General features: G+C 37.1%; 1 protein-coding gene across 10 annotated transcripts in view; it reads right to left on the bottom strand.

Moving 5' to 3' along the window:
- Positions 1 to 21139, bottom strand: part of PHC3 (polyhomeotic homolog 3) — an 84344-nt gene that overhangs the window by 58381 nt on the left and 4824 nt on the right. For 7 of the 10 annotated variants that reach the window (XR_003792281.1, XR_003792282.1, XM_029213856.1 and 4 more), the window contains exons 3-5: positions 18766 to 18921; positions 17560 to 17637; positions 1548 to 1706 (exon numbers count right to left, since the gene is read on the bottom strand). Coding sequence is in view for 7 of the 10 variants with exons in the window: in XM_029213856.1 (XP_029069689.1) it covers positions 1548 to 1706; positions 17560 to 17637; positions 18766 to 18921 (393 nt within the window). In the remaining 3 variants the exon portion in view is untranslated. Of the gene's footprint in view, positions 1 to 1547; positions 4087 to 4147; positions 7496 to 17559; positions 17638 to 18765; positions 18922 to 21139 lie in introns of those variants that run through there. The other 3 variants (XR_003792283.1, XM_029213859.1, XM_029213860.1) reach the window with 2 other exon arrangements.

Below are 21139 nucleotides of genomic sequence, written 5' to 3'. Positions count from 1 at the left end.
TAGTACAAGCCTAGGTTGCTCTTGATTTTAAAACTATTTGTAAAGAAATATTCATTCTAAATGTAAATGCCACAACATGTTAAAAGTCAACAACAAAGCAGCCTGCAAAAAAAAACTTCACATCAAAAAAAAAAGGAAAAGAAAAAGAAAGGAAAGACATACTTGATTTATTTAATTATCACCATCTCTTTCCAAATACTTTTTTTTTCAATACTGAAACAGAATGCCATTAATTTAAAAAGGCAATACAATCCACTCAGAGATTATCCAATCCAATTTAGTAAATTATGACAGTTGTTTCAAAGAACCTGTGAATACTCTATCTCAAAATTGCATCAAGTTATACAGTTCCTCAAAAGCCATTTCTGTTTAAATTAAAATTACCAATTAAAGGATCATTTAAACTTCAGTTCTTTACATACTAAATTTAAGTGAATTAAATAACAAGTATAACTTTCACAAGAAGGTAATTTCCAGTACAAACAGCTAAAAGCACTATACCTAAAAAGATGTTCTATCTAGCGTGAACCATATGAAACTGTCAGTTTTAGAAGTCAAAAACAGTCCAGTAGCAACCATTTCAAATGGTTCTCCCTAATTCTGAAGTATATTACTGATTAAATAAGATCTCATGGGGAAAAAACCCAGAAATATGGTAATGTCTATTGAATAGTCTGTAAATAAAAAGAGGGTCATATCATTGTTTCCTGTTAGAAATATGATGGAAACCTTCTTTGCAATTTTAGTGTAGAACTGGGGATCCAGATATATATTCAGTTCACTGGATAAAAAAGAATATAAATAAATACATATCAGGGACAAAGTTCTTCTCTAGCTACCTGTAAAGACATCAAATAAAGTAAATGTCAACCAATTTTTACATTCCTTAAAGAAGGCTCAACAAGTAAATTAGGAAATCAGTAGATAACACAATAGCCAAATTAACATTCCTGTATTAACAAAAGATCAAAGTGAGCATAGGAACACAAATCACCCTGCAGATTTTAAGACGGGAATAACCAAAGCTAAGACTCATCTGGTAAATTATCACGAACTCCAATCCAGATTTCAGAAGATCCCACAATATAAATTCTAATTTATAGTTAACAACCAAGTTTTTTATGTTTCTAACAATTTCATCCAATCTAAGATGTCAAAGATATACGGTGATTTTATGTATCACTACAAGCACCAACTACAACCGTAAGATGCCATCAATTATAAAATGCATCTCAGTTTCAGAGATGTTAAAATATGAAAAAGGGTTTGAAATCAAAGAAATTTGATATTAAAAATTAATCACTCCTATGTTACAGAATCTGTTAGCTCCCTAATGCTGCTAATTACTATTTGATACACCAAGAAGGCCTACCAATTAAAGGTAGAATTTTTCATGACATAAATGTATAAGAGCTAGGCACATACACAAAAATTTTGTTAAACATTTCTTAAATATTAAAAATGCCTCCTATTGCATCAAATCAAGAAACATTTTGATCTCTCTCACGTCTTTAAACACTGAAAAAATCTGGTAGCTCATATCTTACCATTTGAGCTCGGAGATACATTTGAGCTTGGCTTGCCGTTAGGGTAGGGGAGGTACTCCCTAGTAACATAGTCTGTTGGGTAATACTGCCACTGGTAGAACTGGAAGCCTGGGAACGGCTTATTAACTGTGCAGGTGTAGGAGAAGTAGAGAGGTTGATCTAAGGAAGAAAACATATCAGGTCATAGGCTTCCATTTCTTGCTTCCATGTCACTGAATTTCACCAAGCTGCAGTTAGGCAATCAATGGTATATATTGTGGCTGAGGAACCTAAGAGAGGGCTTCATCTTTGACAGACCCATCATTTCTATAGGCGATTATTTGCGCATATGCAAACAATAGCATGTATTGGTTAGTAATTAGGACAAGTTTTAAGGATATCCTCATTGTGTTTCATAAGATTCCAACATCTTAAAATATCATTTCTACTATCTCCCAAAAATTAGGGCTATTGTTCCATTATTTTAATATTCCATGTAGTGACTTAAAACATTTGAATCAACAGTCTACATTATTTTGTCATTTTCTGTCACATTTCGAGGGATTTCTGAAATGAACAAAAGTTAAAACACAGATAATCCATGCACATGTATATAAACATACACGTAACATATAACTAGTATAAAATTCTCCTTCAAAAGCTCTCAGAAAAGAAGAAAATAGAATTGTTACTGGTCAAACAGATGGAAAACTCCTGAATATTGGTTACAAGATTAAATTATAAACACTAAAGCTGCTGTTAAAGAATAAACTAGTGCATGGTCTATCTCTAGGATATGTAAGAGACTGGTAACTGGTTGTACCTGTGAAGGCAAACTGGGTGGGAACAGGACAAAGGGACACATGTAGACTACCACATGCATGTATTATCCATTTTAAAAATAAATAATATTTTTAACGAGAATAACATAATCCAACCTCAAATCCTTTTTATGGACAATGTAGAGAATAAAATTAAGAAATAAGAAATTAAGAAATAGTTTATTAGACTTTTGATTCAAGGAACAAGGCAGACTGAACTAATACATCCACGTGCCCAAATGCACTCACTGAAATGCAAGATCAACATGAAAAATTATAAAAATATATAACTGAACTCTAAACAGGGGAAGGGAGGGGGAATTCCCAGGTGCCGGAAAGGAAGAAACTCAAAAGATGTAAGCTCCAGCTGACACCAAGGCAATCTAGGGAGATATTGGCCCACAGAGATAGAAGACCTGATTTTGAGCCTATTTCAGGGGGGACCTAGAAGTAAAACCTGTTTTGAGCCAAGATCCTCAAAAGGGCTCCTCAATATGTGAAAAGGAGCTGGAAAAGCTCCACCTATGTGTCCTGAGAAGCAGCAAGAAAGGTTGCTATCTGCCCTGCCCCAGGTGGAAGGAGAGGCTCTTATGAGAATCAAAACTCCAGGTTTGCACCACATAGGGGTACAGAATCCATATTCACACTACCTGCACAGTTCCATAATATATCCCAAAACATTAGCATTTGTACCAGTCCAGGACATTTGTTAAACTGAACAAGTGACTGGAGGAGGCTGAGTGAAGGCTATACAGAAGGACCTCTCTATACCGTTTTCGTAACTTCCTGAGTCGATAATTATTTAAAAATAAAAAGTTAAATAAACTGCATAGTGGGTACACAAGTTGGTTAACTAATTATATTTATCTGTATCTTTTAAGTATTTCTTAATTTTAATAAAATACTTAAATCTGTATTTGGGTGCGTTGGGTCTTCATTGCTGCACACAGGCTTTCTCTAGTTGCAGCGAGTGGGGGCTACTCTTCGTTGCAGTGCACCGGCTTCTCAATGCAGTGGCTTCTCTTGTTGCGGAGCATGGGCTAGGCACGTGGGCTTCACTGGTTGTGGTGCGTGGGCTCAGTCGTTGTGGTATGCAGGCTCTAGAGCGCAGGCTCAGCAGTTGTGGCGCACGGGCTTAGTTGCTCCACGGCATGTGGGATCTCCCCAGACCAGGGCTCAAACCCATGTCCCCTGCATTGGCAGGCGGATTCTTAACCACTGCACCACCAGGGAAGCCCTATCATTCCTTCTTAAACCAGCTTCTCCTCAAATGGCCACTGGCATCTTCTAAAAATCCCCCAAGACAGACTAATCTGGAAATCATCCTAACTCCTCCCTCTCATATAACTCACACACAAAATCAGTCACGTGTCTTACTGTTTCTACACCTTTATCTTCCTCAATTTCATTTTAATTTTGAATCACGTAGTTTGAGATTCTGAGCCCATAGCACTTCCATCTACATTGCTTTAACAGCTGTAAACTGATCTCTCTGCTTGGAATATTGTCTCCTCTGACTTGCCAGACAATCTTTACCTAATTTTAATTAATAAATATTAATTAGCCATTTAAAAATCTTCTAGATAACATTCAAACTCCCCTAACTACCTCTGCAGTATCATCTCCTTCCACTCCTCCATACATACCCTTCATATTAGCCATATGAAGCTATTTGCAGTGTCATCATGTCTCAGGCCTCTATGGCTCAGGTAACAACTCTGGACTGAACTGAGCATCACCTACCCCGATACCCCACCTCTTCCCCCTCTATGTAGTGTACAACTCTCTCTCAAAAATCACCTGCTAAGCTTTTTCAGGCATCCCAACCCCATAGTAGAACTGACTACTCCTCTTTTGCCTGTTATCTTCCATAATTTCCATATTCTTCTAGCATAAACTTCTGTCTCACTCGTCTAAACAATAATTTCTTTAAGGGTGGGGACCATGTGTTATTTATCTCCATATAACCAATATCTATGAGAGTGCCTTCATTCAATACGTTTATTAACTTAATGAATGCCATGTTATTTTAAGGCATACTTCATACTTTAAATGTAGTATATAAGCCTATCACAAAGAGTGAGCGTGTGTGTGTGTGTGTGTGTGTACAACAGCAAGAAGAGAAAACAATTCTGGTCTAGCCCCTAACAAAGCAGAGTAAAAATGCAGATCGTGTGGTGATACTAGTTCAACTCTACTTTTGATGTGCTATACAATAAATTATTAATAAGCACCCCCCAAACATATTCTTTTTCTACACCACTCCACAAACGGGTATCTTGGATAAAGCCTTGCTCCAAAGGTTAAATCACTTAGCAGGGTAAAATTGGACCAGGTTTTCTGACTCATATTTTGGCATGCAGGGTGCTTTCCTATACCGTGAGAGCTTGTTAATTTGGGTCACTCTACAGTAATAATGCCTTGGCAGTTTTTCCAGTCAGTGATTCTTAAAAATAAAGGGAGGGAAGAAAGAAAGAACGATACTCTAGTAAAGGATAGACCACACACTCTTTAAACAAAAACATACAAGTTTTTAAAAAAACTGACTGGCTGATGGCCAAGTGCCTGAGAGTGCTCTGTAAGGAATAAGGAAGTAGAACAAAAATTACAAATAGAATGCTTTTTTTTTCTTAAAAAGGAAGTAAGAAAACGAAATAGTAGCCTCCTAGCCACCTGCATTTCACTTCGTCTAAGTTGTGAGATCAAAGAACAAATATCATGTTTATTTTTAAGTTCCAAATGGCAAGTGCCATTTCAGACAGTGTCTACTAATGAATGCCAAACCCACGAAGGCAAGGCTATCAGCAGCCAACTCTGCAAGAAGTCCCTTCCTTTCCACAACTGATACGTCTCTCCTCTATTTTCTGCTTTGCTCTGCTGACCTGAACCAGATGCCCTCGACTGTTTCCATTATCTTCTCTGTCAATCCCATCTCAACATGCGTAATTCCCTTTCATTTTAAAGCCTCAGCCAATCCTGTTGTCTCACACCTCAAGCCCCACACTCCGTAAAGGAACTTACTCCTTTAGCCCTATTGTTGGAAGCTCTCTCCTCACTGACACTAAGAGTCACCAAAGAAAACCACATCTGCCAAGAAAAGCCATTTAACTCTCAACCACTCCTTAGTGCCCCCACTAGGAGGCTACACAGGGTCTCTGGCCCAGAGTACTCCCTAGAACCAAAGCCCATTTGAGACCCACTGCTGCCATGTAACTGATCAGAATCAATCAGGTATATCTACAGAGAGACATGGTACACAGACATTAAAAGGCTGATTATATCTGTATTCAATGGCATGAAAATATCTTTATGACCCACTGCTGAGTGAAAAAACTGTAGAATAACATGTAGAACATAATCCACTTATACAATTACATACCAATATCTGCATGTATGTATATATACATTCCACACATGTGAAAAACATGTTGAGAGAAAGATGTCTGCACTGTATACACACACAATAATGCATACTCATAAATTTGTATCTGATTAGATTTGATATAGAAATATACACATACACACACACACCTGGAAGAACAGTCACCAAAATGCTAAAGGTGAATAATGCCTACTAGGGGTAAAACCTGGGAATGATTTATATTTTCTTTTCCAAAGTTTCTGTCTTTTCTATGTAGGTATTAACTTTAGAATCAGAGAGGAAATGATATTTTCCTTTTTTTATATTTACTTCAGTATATTGTTTTGTTTTTATCACATTAAAGCAGCATATAAATTTTCTTGCCTCATTATTCAGTGGGAATTTATGCAATTCAAATATCTAGAAGTGTTAAATATTATATAGAAATTTCAAATAATAATATCTACCCATGAAGGATGTCCTTTTTAAGAGACCACATATTTTTAACAATGAAATGAAATAAAATGCCTACCTATTTATTACAGAAAATCATTATTTCTACTTTCTGCAATACAAGCTGTAAAAACAACAGCAAAACAAACAAAAAACAACTTCACAACCTCCCAATTGTGTTCAGATTTTGACACCCTAAAAAGAAAAGTTGCAATGCAGAAACAAAATATTGGAAATAACTGTCCAGCAACAAAGATAGTTATATAAGACAAACTGCAGCCACGCTGTGCACAGTAGCTCAAGTGAGTGAGATAGAAAGCTCTGAAGACGCACTGTTAAGTGTAAAAACAAAATGCAGAATACCTACGTGTGTTTACAGTGTATTAAAAAAAATTGTGTACTAAACACATAGGCACACATTTCTTTATACTATGTATGTCCTTAATGCATAGGTGAAGATCTGACGGGATATCCAGCAAACTGAGAAGACAGAAGGACTGAAGGGGAAAGGAGGCTGAAGGTGACAACACTTTTTTACTTTACCTGTACTATGGGAATATTTTATAAGAATGCAGTAAAACTGCTCATGACCGGACAAATACGCAGGCTACAGTGTTATTTTAAACTGCTATTAAGCTTTGAAATAGGTTTCTAACAATCCTTGAAAACAATAAGTTTTAAAACTTAAAATACCTCCTAATATTAATAATAGAGGATAAGTACCTTGGTTTTAAGCAAGTAATTTTCCCCGAGATAAATTCATAATGAATCCATTTGATATGTAGTTGATCTGATTTAGACATTTTTAGAGAAAACTGATCATTTATAAGGCTCTTGATCGAAAAACAATCTCATTGACCTAATATACTAATATTCCTAATATTCCTAAGAGTATACTCTTAGGAAATTTTTTTTAAAGAGAATTACTAGATATAAAGATACATAACATTCAATGCAGGTTTACTTATAATAGCAAGAAAAGGGAAAAATTAAAACTGCCAGCAAGAGGAAAATAGGTTTTTTTAAAAAAGGTAGAATATTATGTAGCCATTAAAAATCATGTTTATAAAACAATAAATACTGAAGATAATGGTCTGAGCACACCCATTTGCTTCTCCCTCCTACTAAAACCCACTGAAATAGCAGTTAATACAATAACAAAAAAGACTGGGGGGAAAAAAAGCGATTATACTCCAATAAAGATGTTTAAAAAACAAAAGAAAAAGACTGGGGGTAACAAACATACAAATTTAGACTGTGGGACATTCCGTAAGATAAGTGATCTGAGCTCTTTAAAAAAAAAAAAAGGTGGGAGAGGAGATTTTTTTTTTTTTTTTTTTTTTTTTTGCGGTACGCGGGCCTCTCACTGTTGTGGTCTCTTCCGTTACTGAGCACAGGCTCCGGATGCGCAGGCTCAGCGGCCATGGCTCACGGGCCCAGCCGCTCCACAGCATGTGGGATCCTCCCGGACCGGGTCACGAACCCGTGTCCCCTGCATCGGCAGGCGGACTCTCAACCACTGCGCCACCAGGGAAGCCCAGATCTTTTTATATTAAAGGAAAATAGGGCATCCACATGCATGTGTGACCCTTAATTAAATCCTGGGAAAAGGTATTTTGGAGACTACTGAGGGAATCCAAATATGGGGCACATAGGTCAGAAAAACCGTGTGAATACAGAGGAACTTAACAATTGTTATGGATAGCTACGTGAAGGGTACACAAGGGTCAATGCTTACTCTTTCCATTTTTCTGTGGGTTTAAATGTTTTTTCCAAAAAAACTTGGGGGATTAAAAGAACAACATTAAACAAAAAGAAAACACACATACAGCAAAGCGAGAGAGATAAGGGTACCATCTGCATTTCTGTAAGACTTAAAGATGAGATCATACTGAAGGAGAAAACAGAGAGAAGGAAGCTCTCTGTAGTCCAGAATACAGGAAGAAACAGACCAGAGTGGATTTAGTTAGACTCAGAATTTAGAGGTATGAAAGCAGAAGTAAGAAGTGGGGCTAAAAATTGAAGGATTATCTACAGGTCTGTCTAGAAAACAGTCTCACCAGTCACAACCCCACCCCTCTCCCATACAGAAGGGGTATCGAGACCTAGAAAGAAAGGACAGTTCTCCTTAAAAGTCTAAAAACTGCCACGGAAAAGCTAGGCTTCTAGAGTGGGTACTGGTACCTTGAAGTAAAACCCTCCTTATTCCGAAACTGCTGGCTCACCAGCCTAATGGCCAGCTTCTAACCTGCACACCTTCAATTCTAAACCTGCCAAAGATATATCCTTACCACTGTCATCACCACTGCTATTCCCACATGCAAATACAGAAATCTTAATCGGCCTTTCCACTAAGGAAAGAGGTCTGCTAAGGAACAACCTATCTTCAAAGCAGTGGAAGAAACCCATGTTGATTAATTTATATAATCATTTACTCTTAAATATAAGCAGAAAACCAAGCATTTTAAGGGAAAACTTCTTTTTCTTATCAGAGAAAAACCAGCAGCATGAAAAAAAAGACAAAGATAATTTCTAAGGAACATAAATTATTTAGGAAACAAAAAAAAAAAAGAGTTTTAAAATCTGATAAGTATCACAACAGAGATCTAAAATATTTCAGCCATAACAGAGAAATAGGATTCCAAGGGAAAAGAATAAGAAAATTCTCTTAGAAATTGGAAATACAAAGGCTGAACTAAAATTTTCTTTTAAATGTAAAACGAAAGGGTTAAAAAAAAAAGGGTAAGGAAATATGTCACAACAGAATAAAAAGATAAAGACAGAAAATGAGTAAAAAGCTAAAAGAAGTAAAGGATCAATCCAGAAAGACCAATATCCAACTAAGGAGCTCCAGAAAAAGAGAACAGAGAAAAATAGGAGGAAATAAATTTTTGTTAAAACTTTTTTAGTTTCATACACATGAACATTAAGTTTCGCACTAAGAGAGTCCAAAAAGTGTCTGGACTCAATGACGTCTAGAGAGCCTCATGAAACTCCAGAAAAGCTAAAGAAAACAGGCAAACCCAAAAGACTGAAGAGAAAAAGTACCAATTAGTGATAATAAGACAAAATCAGCCTTTTCTTTGGTAATACTAAAAATTTGAAAACAATGGTTTCAAGTTTCCTAAGAAAAATCATTTTCAATATAGAATTTACATACAAATTATCATTAAAAAGATATGGGGAGGGAATTTTTAGGACTACAGAGATTCCAAATTTATTTTCCACGTACCCTTTACAAGCAAGTTATTAGAAGATAACTCCAGTAAAACAAAACTATCACAGTGTTCTTTGACTATTTACATGTCTGTAGACTATATCCACTGTACTCTAAGACGTTTGTTCACTTTGGATTCTTGACACCTAACACCACGCCTGGCACCAAGTAGGCATTCAATAAGGAAATATTGGCACAGATTATCCTCAGGAGTGTGGGAGACTAGCAAAGAATCCCATTCAGGAATGAACCCCTGAAACTAAGCTCTGCTATTTCAGGAACATGAGCTCAGGATGAGTCCTCTTCTCTGCAAACTCCACGTATTTTTTAAAGCTCAGCTTACGTCCCGTACAAAAAGCCTTCTTCAACTACTCCAATCCCCAAAGATCTCTTTTCTGTTAACTCCCATGGAATTTATCACTTGATTATATACTGTTATGTTGGTTACTGTTTGATATGTCTAGGCACAGTTCTTCAAGTGTCTATTACTGTCTCTGAGGGAAGGGACTTTGACTCATGTGTACCCCCAGGGCAACTAGCACAGTGTGGGACAATAGGTAAACCTGATTAACTGGCTGCCTGCTCATAACTAACAACAAAAGAATCTCATCACTGAGGTGAGGACTTAGACTCTCTTCTATAATGCAATTTCAGGCAATCAGAATATATCCTAAAATGATTCTTTGCACTGAAGATAAACCACTTGCGGTACCAAGATAACCAAGAATTAAAATTAATACGATGTATTATATATTCTAGTTGATGATTATAGTTAAACTTCATCTTTCAACAAATATTTATTACACACCTACTATGTGACAGGCTAAGTCCCTGACAGAATCTTAGATTAACATCTAAACCACTGGTTCTCAATTTTTTTTTTTTTAATAGAACCCTTTCTTCACACACCGTCTTATTCAGAACTCCCAGATTCAAACAGATCACAGAACTGTTCTGTCTAAAGTTTAAGGTAAGGGGGCTTCCCTGGTGGCGCAGTGGTTAAGAATCCACCTGCCAATGCAGGGGACACGGGTTCCATCCCTGGTCCGGAAGGATGCCACATGCCGTGGAGCAGCTAAGCCCATGCACCACAACTACTGAAGCCCCCGCGCCTAAAGCCCACGCTCCACAACAAGAGAAACCACCACAATGCCCGAGCACCGCAACGAAGCGAAGCCCCCACTCACCGCAACTAGAGAAAGCCCAAGCGCAGCAACGAAGACCCAATGCAGCCAATAATAAAAAAAATGTTTAATAAATAAATAAAGTTTAAGGTAAGGCTCAGAGCCCTATCTATCTTAGTCTGCTCAAGCTGCCATAACAAGGTGCCTGCCACAGACTGGGTAGCTCAAACAACAGAAATTTATTTCCCACAGTTCTAGAGGCTAGGAAGTCCAGGACCAAGGTGCCAGCCAATTCAGTTTCTGGTGCAAGCTCTATGCTGGCTTGCAGATGGCCACCTTCTTACCTCTCAGCAGATAGAGGGGAGATCTCTGGTGTCTCTCCTCTGATAAAGCCACCAGGTCTACTGGATCAGAGCTCCACACTTAGGACCTCTTTTAACCTTAACCACCTCCTTAAAGGCCCTGTTTCTAATATAGTCACATGCGAGTTTAAGGCTTCAACATACGAATTTGGGAGGGATGCAATTTAGTGCATAGCACCATCTACTGAACCTTCTCCTTGATCTAGGCCCAGGGACACATGGATGAAAAGACTAAAAACCATCTAATTAGACAACTTAATTTTACGTAAAAGAAAACAGGGGTGTAAGGAGGTTAAATGACTTGCCCTAAGTCACACCACCAGTCAGTCACAGAATTAAGACCAGAAGACAGGTCCCTCATGTCCTCCTTTCTACCAAACTTTCTCTCATAATATTCTACAATTGGTAGTAAAGTCACCATGTGCTCTTCTGACTTGAATCGTCAATGAGATGCACAAGACATCACTAATCACCAGACCTGCCACATGAACTCCAAACTCATATATCCAACGTCTACTCAACATCTATAGGTGGGTGTCTAACATACATCGTGTTGAAAACCAAACTCCTTATTTTCTTCTCCAACACCTGCTTTAGCAGATTCTTCCAGGTGTTCAGGCCAAAATACTACAGTTATCGGTGACTCTACCTTTCCTCACATCTTTTATTCAATCCCTCAGCACATACTGTTAGGTCTATTTTCAAAACATCCAAATTTCTTTTTTTGGCCACACCATGAGGCATGTGGGAATCTTAGTTTCCCAACCAGCGATCGAACCCATGCCCCCTGCATTGGGAGCGCAGAGTCTTAACCACTGGACCGCCAGGGAAGTCCCAAAACATCCAAATTTCTATAATAAAATATTGGAGAAAAAAAAAATTCAGAATCTGGCTAACCACTTTTTACCACATCTACTGTCACCATCACGGTCCAAGCCCCCAATATCTCTCTCTTGGATTACTACAGGAACCACTTAGCTGGTCTCCCTGCTTCTATCACTGGCTCCTAGAACTTACTCTCAACATTGTAGCTAAGTTAAAGCCTGTGTGAGATCATGTCACATCCCTACTAAAACAGCTTTCCAGTAGCTTCCCAACTCATGCAGAGTAAAACCCAAGGGTTTAATAATCTCCTCGTGATTGCATTACAATTACCTCTCTAAAGGCATCTCTAAACATACTCCCACTCTCTCATTCCACTCCAGCCACACTACCCTCCTTTCTGTTCCTTAAGCATGTTTGCCTCCCTCACCCTCCTTCAAATACCATTTTTATTAGCAATGCTTTCCCTTACCACCCTAATTAAAAGAGCAAATTCCCTCATCCCATTCCCCTTCCTTGCTTTATTTTTCTCTATAGAACTTACCACCATCTGACATACTATATACTAGTTTACCTGTTATCTATCTATCCCTAGCTCCATAAAGACAAGAGGTTTTATCTGCTGTGTTGCTGTATTCCCAGCACCTAGAACAGTGTTTAAATGCTCAATAAATATTTGTCGAATAAATGAGTGAATGTATGAATGAATAAAGTCATAAAACTAACTGGGCTTCAAAAGCTCATCTTGGGACTTTCCTGGTAGTCCAGTGTTTAAGAGTCTGCACTCCCAAGCAGTGGGAACGGGTTCAACCCCTGGTGGCGGAACTTAGTTCCCACATGCCGTGGCACACACACACCCCCCCCAAAAAAAAAAAAGAAAGAAAGAACGCTCATTTTGTCTGACACCAGAGCCAGAAAGCTATCAAAAATAAGGTTCTTCCTTCTTGACAGGATAATACAGTGAATTAAAGTCAGAACATCTGCGATTAATGTAGATTCTAGGGCCAAAAAACAGCAAAGAAAGGGAAAGGGAATGAGATACAAACAGCCTTTGAGTCATTTACAGACCTATGACTGCAATTTCTAGCCACATAATCCTTTCCAGCTGAAAATGCCCAAAGACTTAGAAAAGAAAGATACAGAATGATCGCTTACATTAAAACAAACAAATAAAATTAACCATAGGCCTATCTATTTACATTTATGTATAGAAATGTACAGTAATAAGATAGGAAAGCTTCACATAAAACTTTGTCAGGGCAAAAGGGACTACTGAAATGGGATGTCACTTTTACTCTATATTGTCTGTACTGTCAGTATCTTAGACAACAAGAGTATATTCATGTTTTATTTAGACAAAATGAAGCTCTTCAACCTACTTCCTCAAAGATAACCACTGATTAAATGTGTTGTGTATTACAGATTTTCTTCCTACATAACCAGACAGACATATAGATATAAATTTTAAAAAGTAAGTTAAATGATAGGAATTCTGTTTCCAGGAAAGTGGAATAGACATGCTTCTCCCTACTCCTCCCCCTAAGTATAACTAAAAATCCTGAATGTTACATATAAAATAAATGTAAGAGGATCCTAAAAGGTGGAGAAAAGCAGACTCCAGGACCCAGTGAATGATGTGCTTGCAAGCTCCCTGGGTTTCCTTTTTAAATCTCATATAACCCAAACATAAAGGTGAACAAGTCAGTAACCCAGAAACAGCAGTGGGTACAGACCAAAAAAAAAACCTCCAATGGGCTGCTCTTTCTAGCCAAGGATCAGAAAAGGGACAGCCTAGCAACACAGAAAACTTTTAGGCAATAATTGCTCTACTCCAGCCAAACGCCACAGAAAACACTATGGCCCCGTCCACATCCACATTAGCAAAGACCTAGGCTTCTACCCTCGCCAGGCTGTAATGAGGCACCCGGATCCCATAAATCCTTCCAACAGGTTAGTGCCAGAGAAGGCCAGGTAGAGAGCCAAGACTTTCATACCAGCCAAGCAGTAAAAGATCACAAACAACAAACCACCCCATCCCTGTAGTATCAGTGGAGACCACGTGGGGAGCAGTAACGCAGCATTCCTATCCCTCCTAGCCAGAGATACCTCAGTAGAGGCCTAGTGAGCCAGAATTCATGCTCACTTAGCAATTACAAGGAGCATCCCTCAGGTATCAATGAAAACCAAATGGGGAACCTGGACTTCTACCCCCAAATGGCAGTAAGGATGTGGCAAACGCTCTTTCAGAAGCCAGCCAAAACAGAAAATTTAAATAAGATTCACAATCTCATAACATAATACTCAATATGTCCAGGTTTCAATCAAAAATCACTCATTGTACCAAGAACCAGAAAGACCTCAAGCTGAATGAAAAAGACAATCAATAAACAGATGCCAACACCGAGATGAAAGAAGTATTTTAATTATCTGACAAAGATTTTAAAGCAGTGGTCATAAAAATGCTTTGAACAAGCAATTATGAGCCCACTTGAAACAAATGAAAACATAAACTCTCAGCAAAAGAAACAGAAGATACAAAGAAAAAGCAAATGGCAATTTTAGAACTGAAAAATAGAATAACCTATTAAATAAGTTAAATGAGATGATATATTCTTGCTTTTTTCACCTAATAACTAATGAAAACCTAAGTCTCTTTAAATACACACACATAACATTTTTAAGCAGCTATAGTATTCCACTGTATGAATTAACTATCTTTTAACTAATCCTCAATTACTGAACATTTGTATTGTTTATAATTTTCCACCATTACAAACCATGCGTATTTGCATAATTATCTCTCATATTTAGTCAATGACATCACTAAAAATCAGACTGCTATGTGAAAAGGCATGCATAGTTTAAATTTTCATACACACTGCCAAATAACCCTCCAGAAAAGTTGTACCAATTATTATACATTCCCACCAACAGTGTATGAGTGTACCATACTTGCCAACAACTGTTACTGTCTCAATGTTTTTCCCTGTTTTCTAATTTGACAAGTGAAAATAGAACATTATTGCTATTTTTACATACATTTCTTTATTACTAATATGGTTCATATATTTTCATGTGTTTAAAAGCCAAAAGTAGTCTTTCTTTTGAAAATTACCAATGCAGGTCTTTTATGTATTCTCATTGTTTATCTTACTAATATAACAGAGCCCTTGGTATTTTACAAATATAAGCTGGGTGACATACATGGTGCAAATACATTTTCAACCATTTTGCTGGTTTTTAACTTTATTGATTTTTTTTTGCATAAGAGTTTTTAACTGGCTTAGATTTCATTTTAGCAAATCAAATTTAAAGGCTAAATCTTAGTCCCACTAAATTGAAGTACAAAGACATCAACCTAAAGACTTGGTCCCAACTAGTTTTAGAGACAATCAATCATACACACATACACACACACACACACACACACACACACACACCAAAAACAAAAAAAACCACCACCCTCACTACTGGTAAGAGTCTAGAATTAGTCTTTCTGTTCTCATGACAGTAAAGAAGAGGATGCTGGCACCACTAAATACCTATACATTCAATTAACAATGGTCTCCTCCACATACACAGTTTCCCCAGGCGTATGACTGGACTTCTTACTTCGTTTTTTAAAATACAATATTCCATTTCCCCATTGGCATTCCACTCCTACTCTGAACCCCAACCTATCTGGCTGGTGACTTGACAACCTACCTTGTAGCCCTCTTATCTACTGGAGGCTGGACCCTTCCCTCATGTCATTCACTGTTATCGGAAACCTATTTCAAAATAACCAAAACTCTGAAAACCAGCAGACTGCCACCTGACGGCTCATTATTATCACTACCTAGAGATTTCTGCTACCATGCTCTGCCCCTCTTTTGGAGACTGACCTAAATTTACTAAGTTACCTTGAGTATCATAATTTGGACTGCAAGTCCACTCAATTGATCTACTGCTCAGCTGGGACGGAAAACAGAACAAACGCTATGTATTATTCCCGTGTTTTTTCTAGACATCTATTCTCCCTACTTCTTTTCCCCCACCAGCCAGGCACAGGTTCTGGCATTCTTCATCATACAAGGCTACCTGGTTTATGACAAGCAGCACTAGCAATTTCATAAAAAATAAGCACAATCACTGAAACTGTGATTGTAAAAGTCACAAACATAAAATCATAATGAAACAAAAATGGTTTAAAAGGATACCTTTTAATAATGTGAAGGGAAAAAAATTCAGACCACATATCTCTATACATATATACCCTAATGCCATTCCAGTACTTCACAGAATAAAGAATTTATCTATAATTTTTTTAGCCAGTTTACCAGTCCTTTCCATAACTACCAATGTATTAGTTAACGATATTATCTGACATCAATATCCGTAACTATAGCATTAATGCTTAGGGCTAAATTACATTACTTAAATTTTTCATTTTCTTCAGTCTAACATTTTCAAGTCGTTAAGTAATTTCTTTCTTAACTAATTTTATTCACATTCCAGGATACTTCCATGCTAAAATGTAATTTTTTAATTAAAAATATCAGCTCAATAGCCCAAAAATAACTGTATGCTCATCATACACGTGCTTAGTAAAGATCACAACCTTAGCTAAAGAAATACAGCACAAGTTCATCTTCAATTCCTCAGCAATCTATAAACTATACTCCATTGGATTCAATTTTACAAAGCTTCAAAGTATGACCATCCTGGATCAGGAAAAAACAGCTAAAGAGGATGTTATTAGGTTAACTCAATGGTTCTCAACAAGGGGCAATTTGGCCCCTCAGGAAACATCTGGCAGTGCCTCCAGACATTTTTGGCTGTCACACTGGGGAAAAGAGGAGGGCATAGCCTACTGGTATCTAAGCTAGGCATGCTGCTTAATGTCCTATAACGCACAGGATAGCCCCTTACAAGAATTATCTGGTCCATAATGTCTGTAGTGATGAGGCTGAGAAATACGGGACAACTGATGAAATCTGTATATGAACGGCACTGTATCAATGCTAAATTTCCTGAATTCGATCCACTTCATGTGGCTTCATAAAAGAATGACTTTGTTCCTAGGAAGTACATATCAAAGTTATTTAGGAGTAAAGGAACATGTCTCAACTTACCCACAAATGGTTCAGAAAAAGGTAACTGTATATATGTAGATAGAAAGAATGCATGATAAAGCTATGAGCCAAAATGCTAACAACTGGTGAATCTGAGTAAAGGGTATACAGAAATTTATTTTATTATTCTTGCAATTTGACATTATATCAAAATAAAAAGTTAAACAAGTATTACCACACCTGTAAATTTCTTTTAACTGGGATACTCTGCACAATTTCCCAGTATATATGTGCAATATAACAAATCACCTTTCTTTTACTCCTTTCCCAAAATAAATAACACTATCTTGAATGGATACTTGTAAATTTGACCCACATAACTCAAGTAAGCATAAACTGAAAAGTAAAATTTCTAAAACGTGAATTGCACAGAAAGAGCTAGAAACATTTAGATGTCTACCAAGGACATGACATTCTTTAGTATATCACAGTAAAAGTATGACTTAATTCCCTGAATTATATGTTTCATGCTTTCAATGCACACTGAAAACTGCAATCATTCAGAATCACAGAAGATGTGAACACAGTCAGTGGGAAAACATACATAAGAAATAATACAAAAACTTTTTTAAGACTCAGATTTTCAGAAGTTTGACATTAGTTCCAAATTCTTGAAATGTATCATTCTTGTTTCTAGACACTTGTTATTTCAATAATATTCAACAGATAAACAATAACAGTTTTGTAAATATTAACAGTTCACTTCTGGAAAGCAATAATTTAAAATTTTAAAACCAGGAAAAAATTTCGGGCACTTACAGATGTCTGGGACATACTTGACTGCTGTGTGACACTTCCTGTGGGGGATGTAGGTGGTCTTCCACTGGACAAACTTGCCTAAAATAATAAAATCTTTATAATATGTCTATAAAAGCCTGAAGTTAAAAACTTTCTGGTACCAGGATACCATAAAACCACAATAAAAGTCAAAACATCTATTTTACAGTTATTTTACAGTCAACATGGATTAAGCTTTAGCCAAACAGATTAAGAAAAAAAGAAAACACTGAACAGTGAAAACAGAAGACCCAAAGGCTAATCTTATTTTGATAGCCACAGTCATTGTCAGTTTTACTCTACAGGTCTCAGTCTTCTTTGAAGTGAAATCACTACTCTAATGTTATGAAAAAGAAATTGGAGCTATATCAAGTACCAGTGGGTTTCGGTTTCCTTACTCGTATCATGTACACGACGTTATTTAAAATTACACTACCGAGAAGAAGTAACAGCTGGGGATGCGTTTATAACAGAAATAAACCTTTTTTCAGGTTCAGTCAACTGAGATTCTCCTTTGGTGAGGACATTTAAGATTAAATCTCACATACAGTTTAATTTAAATAAACAGTGCAATAATACTGAAGATCTTTTTAAAAACATAAGCATTTAATCATAAAATCATCCTGTTAGCAGTAGGAATCATATGAGTGGATTTTAGAAAAGTGTACATACATATTTTTATACAGAACATTCCTGGAGGGATACATATTAAACTTTTAGTGGCCACCTCTGAAGAGTGGAAAATAGCAGGGGATATGGAAAAGGAATACCTCTATACTTTACCTCTTATGGTCAATTTTATACTGTTTGTTTTTTTTTTTAATGAGTGTAAATTACTTATGTAATTTAAAAAACCTTTTTTGTTAAAATGTAGATAAGATTCATGTAACCCTAACTATTCACTGTTGTACCTAAAATTTTACACACAAAACCATGACATTAGTATAGCATTGCTGCAATGTAGATTAAAAAGCAGAGGGACAAAAGTTAGCAATAGAGTAACACATAAAACACATTCATTTGTTTTTAAACTAACCTCAATCTGGCAGCCTATTATATTTCCTTAAGAAAAAATAATCACAGGACACCTGAAAACTCTAAAATAATACCAACATATTTATTTTCAGGAATTATCTGCAGGTCATGTCAACTTTGGCCTCATAAGTTCTTAATTCAGTTCTGTCTCACCTGAACAGCAGCAAGGCTCTGAAGCTGGGAGCTGCTTAAGTGCTGCTGCTGGAGAGCTGCTGTGTGCAGCATTAAGTGCTGTTGCTGAGCGGCATACATTTGCTGTAGATACTGAGCAGCTGAGCTGGGAGGGCGGTGCAATGCCTGTTGAATTACCTGTGATAAGTCAATTGAACCAATGTCAAACCATAATCTTAACCATAAAATAAAGTATTAAAAAAGCAGCAGTTTAAAATTTCACTACTTTAAGAGAATGGACTTGAGGACATGGGGAGGGCGAAGGATAAGCTGGGACGAAGTGAGAGAGTAACGCTGACATATACACACTACCAAATGTAAAACAGATAGCTAGTGGGAAGCAGCCGCATAGCACAGGGAGATCACCTCGACGCTTTGTGACCACCTAGAGGGGTGGGATAGGGAGGGTGGGAGGGAGACGCAAGAGGGAGCGGATATGGGGATATATGTATACATATAGCCAATTCACTTTGTTACACAGCAGAAACTAACACAACATTGTGAAGCAATTATACTCCAATAAAGATGTTAAAAAGGGCTTCCCTGGTGGCGCAGTGGTTGAGAATCTGCCTGCCAATGCAGGGGACACGGATTCGAGCCCTGGTCTGGGAAGATCCCACATGCCGTGGAGCAACTAGGCCCGTGAGCCACAACTACTGAGCCTGCGCATCTGGAGCCTGTGCCCCGCAACAAGAGAGGCCACGACAGTGAAAGGCCCTTGCACCGCGATGAAGAGTGGCCCCCGCTTGCCGCAACTAGGGAAAGCCCTCGCACAGAAACGAAGACCCAACACAGCCAAATATAAAAATAAGTAAAAAAAAAAAAAAAAGGTATAGCATTGTCTAGAGTCTGTGCATGTACTTTAAAAAAAAATGTTAAAAAATAAACTAAAATAAAATTTCACTACTTTAATGTTCAATGTCATCAAACTTATAGTTCTCTCCTAGTTACATATCACTAGGATTCACTAATCTGTACAAATTAAAGTTACCCAGTAGAGGCAATTCACAAAAGGAAAAAGTGCTAAGTAAGCATGTGAAAAGATCTTCAATCTCACTAGTAGTCAAAACTTACAAATTAGGACACTATTTTCCAACTTTCCAATGGATAAAGATTTAAAAGAATACTACTACTACTGGAGAAACAGATACTCTCATACACTGTTAGTAAGAATGTAAATTGGTATAACCATTTTGGATAAAACTTGGTAGGATTTGCAGCTTGTGTAGCGAGGATATGTATACCCTGCAAGCATTACGAATATCAATGTAGATCAGTGCCATCCAATACAGCAGCCACGAATCTACTGAGTACTTGCAAGGTGGCTAGTGCAACTAAGGAACTAAGTTTTTAATTTTACTGAATTTTAATTATAATTTAAATAATTAAATTATTTAATTATTTAAATAATTTTAATAATTATAATAATGCAGCTAGTAGCTACTATATTGAACAGAGCAGATATATCTATTAACAAAAAAATTCCCAAATATATCATTAGGTGAAAAAGCAGGTTACTAAATAGTGTATAGAGTAAGATACGATTTATATTAAAATATTTTAAAGAATATTCAGGAAAACATTAAAAGACTACTGACGGGTAGCTAGATTAGAAGTGATTTTTACCTTCTCATTTGTATTTTTCTTTAAATGTCTGAAAATACTTAGCTTCATTATATTAATAACCACTTAAAATTATAAAGCTATTTTTTTAGAAAATTACTAAATAATCACTTTTTAAAATGTTTTTAAATGTTTTTTAAATGTCAGATTCAACTGTTTCAAAACAGAATAAAACTGTTCTTACTAAAAAAAAATTCCTGGTAAAGTGTTAATGACTGTGACTATTGAAAACTATGAACCTGAACTTCATAAATCGATAAGTATAGAAAAGCAAGTATTCTAATAAGAGGAAAATCCTTTATCTGTCCAAATGGTGAGTCAGACTTACCAGTACTCTGCAAACACATCCTAAAGTCACATCATGCCCATGATGACTCTGAAACAGCACCCTAAATCTCAGCATCAAACCAGAGTTTTCAAAGAGCTAAGGGAGTAATAGAGCCATAATCCTACAGCTTGAGCTTCTGAGTCAGGACACCTTTACCACAAACCTATGAATCTCTTTATCCAAATTCCAAGAAAGCATATTTCCTTGTGTTTTTTACCTTTGTGTGTTCATATCTCAATTCCCCAACAAAAGACTGCTATACCGGGCTTCCCTGGTGGCGCAGTGGTTAAGAGTCTGCCTGCCAACGCAGGGGACGTGGGTTCATGCTCCGGTCCGGGAGGATCCCTCATGCTGCGGAGCGGCTGGGCCCGTGAGCCATGGCCGCTGAGCCTGCGTGTCCGGAGC

The sequence above is a fragment of the Monodon monoceros genome, unplaced genomic scaffold (assembly GCF_005190385.1).
Source record: "Monodon monoceros isolate NGI ecotype Baffin Bay Population unplaced genomic scaffold, NGI_Narwhal_1 Super_Scaffold_11, whole genome shotgun sequence".
Lineage (NCBI taxonomy): Eukaryota > Metazoa > Chordata > Mammalia > Artiodactyla > Monodontidae > Monodon > Monodon monoceros.
This window is presented reverse-complemented; position numbering and strand designations above follow the sequence as displayed.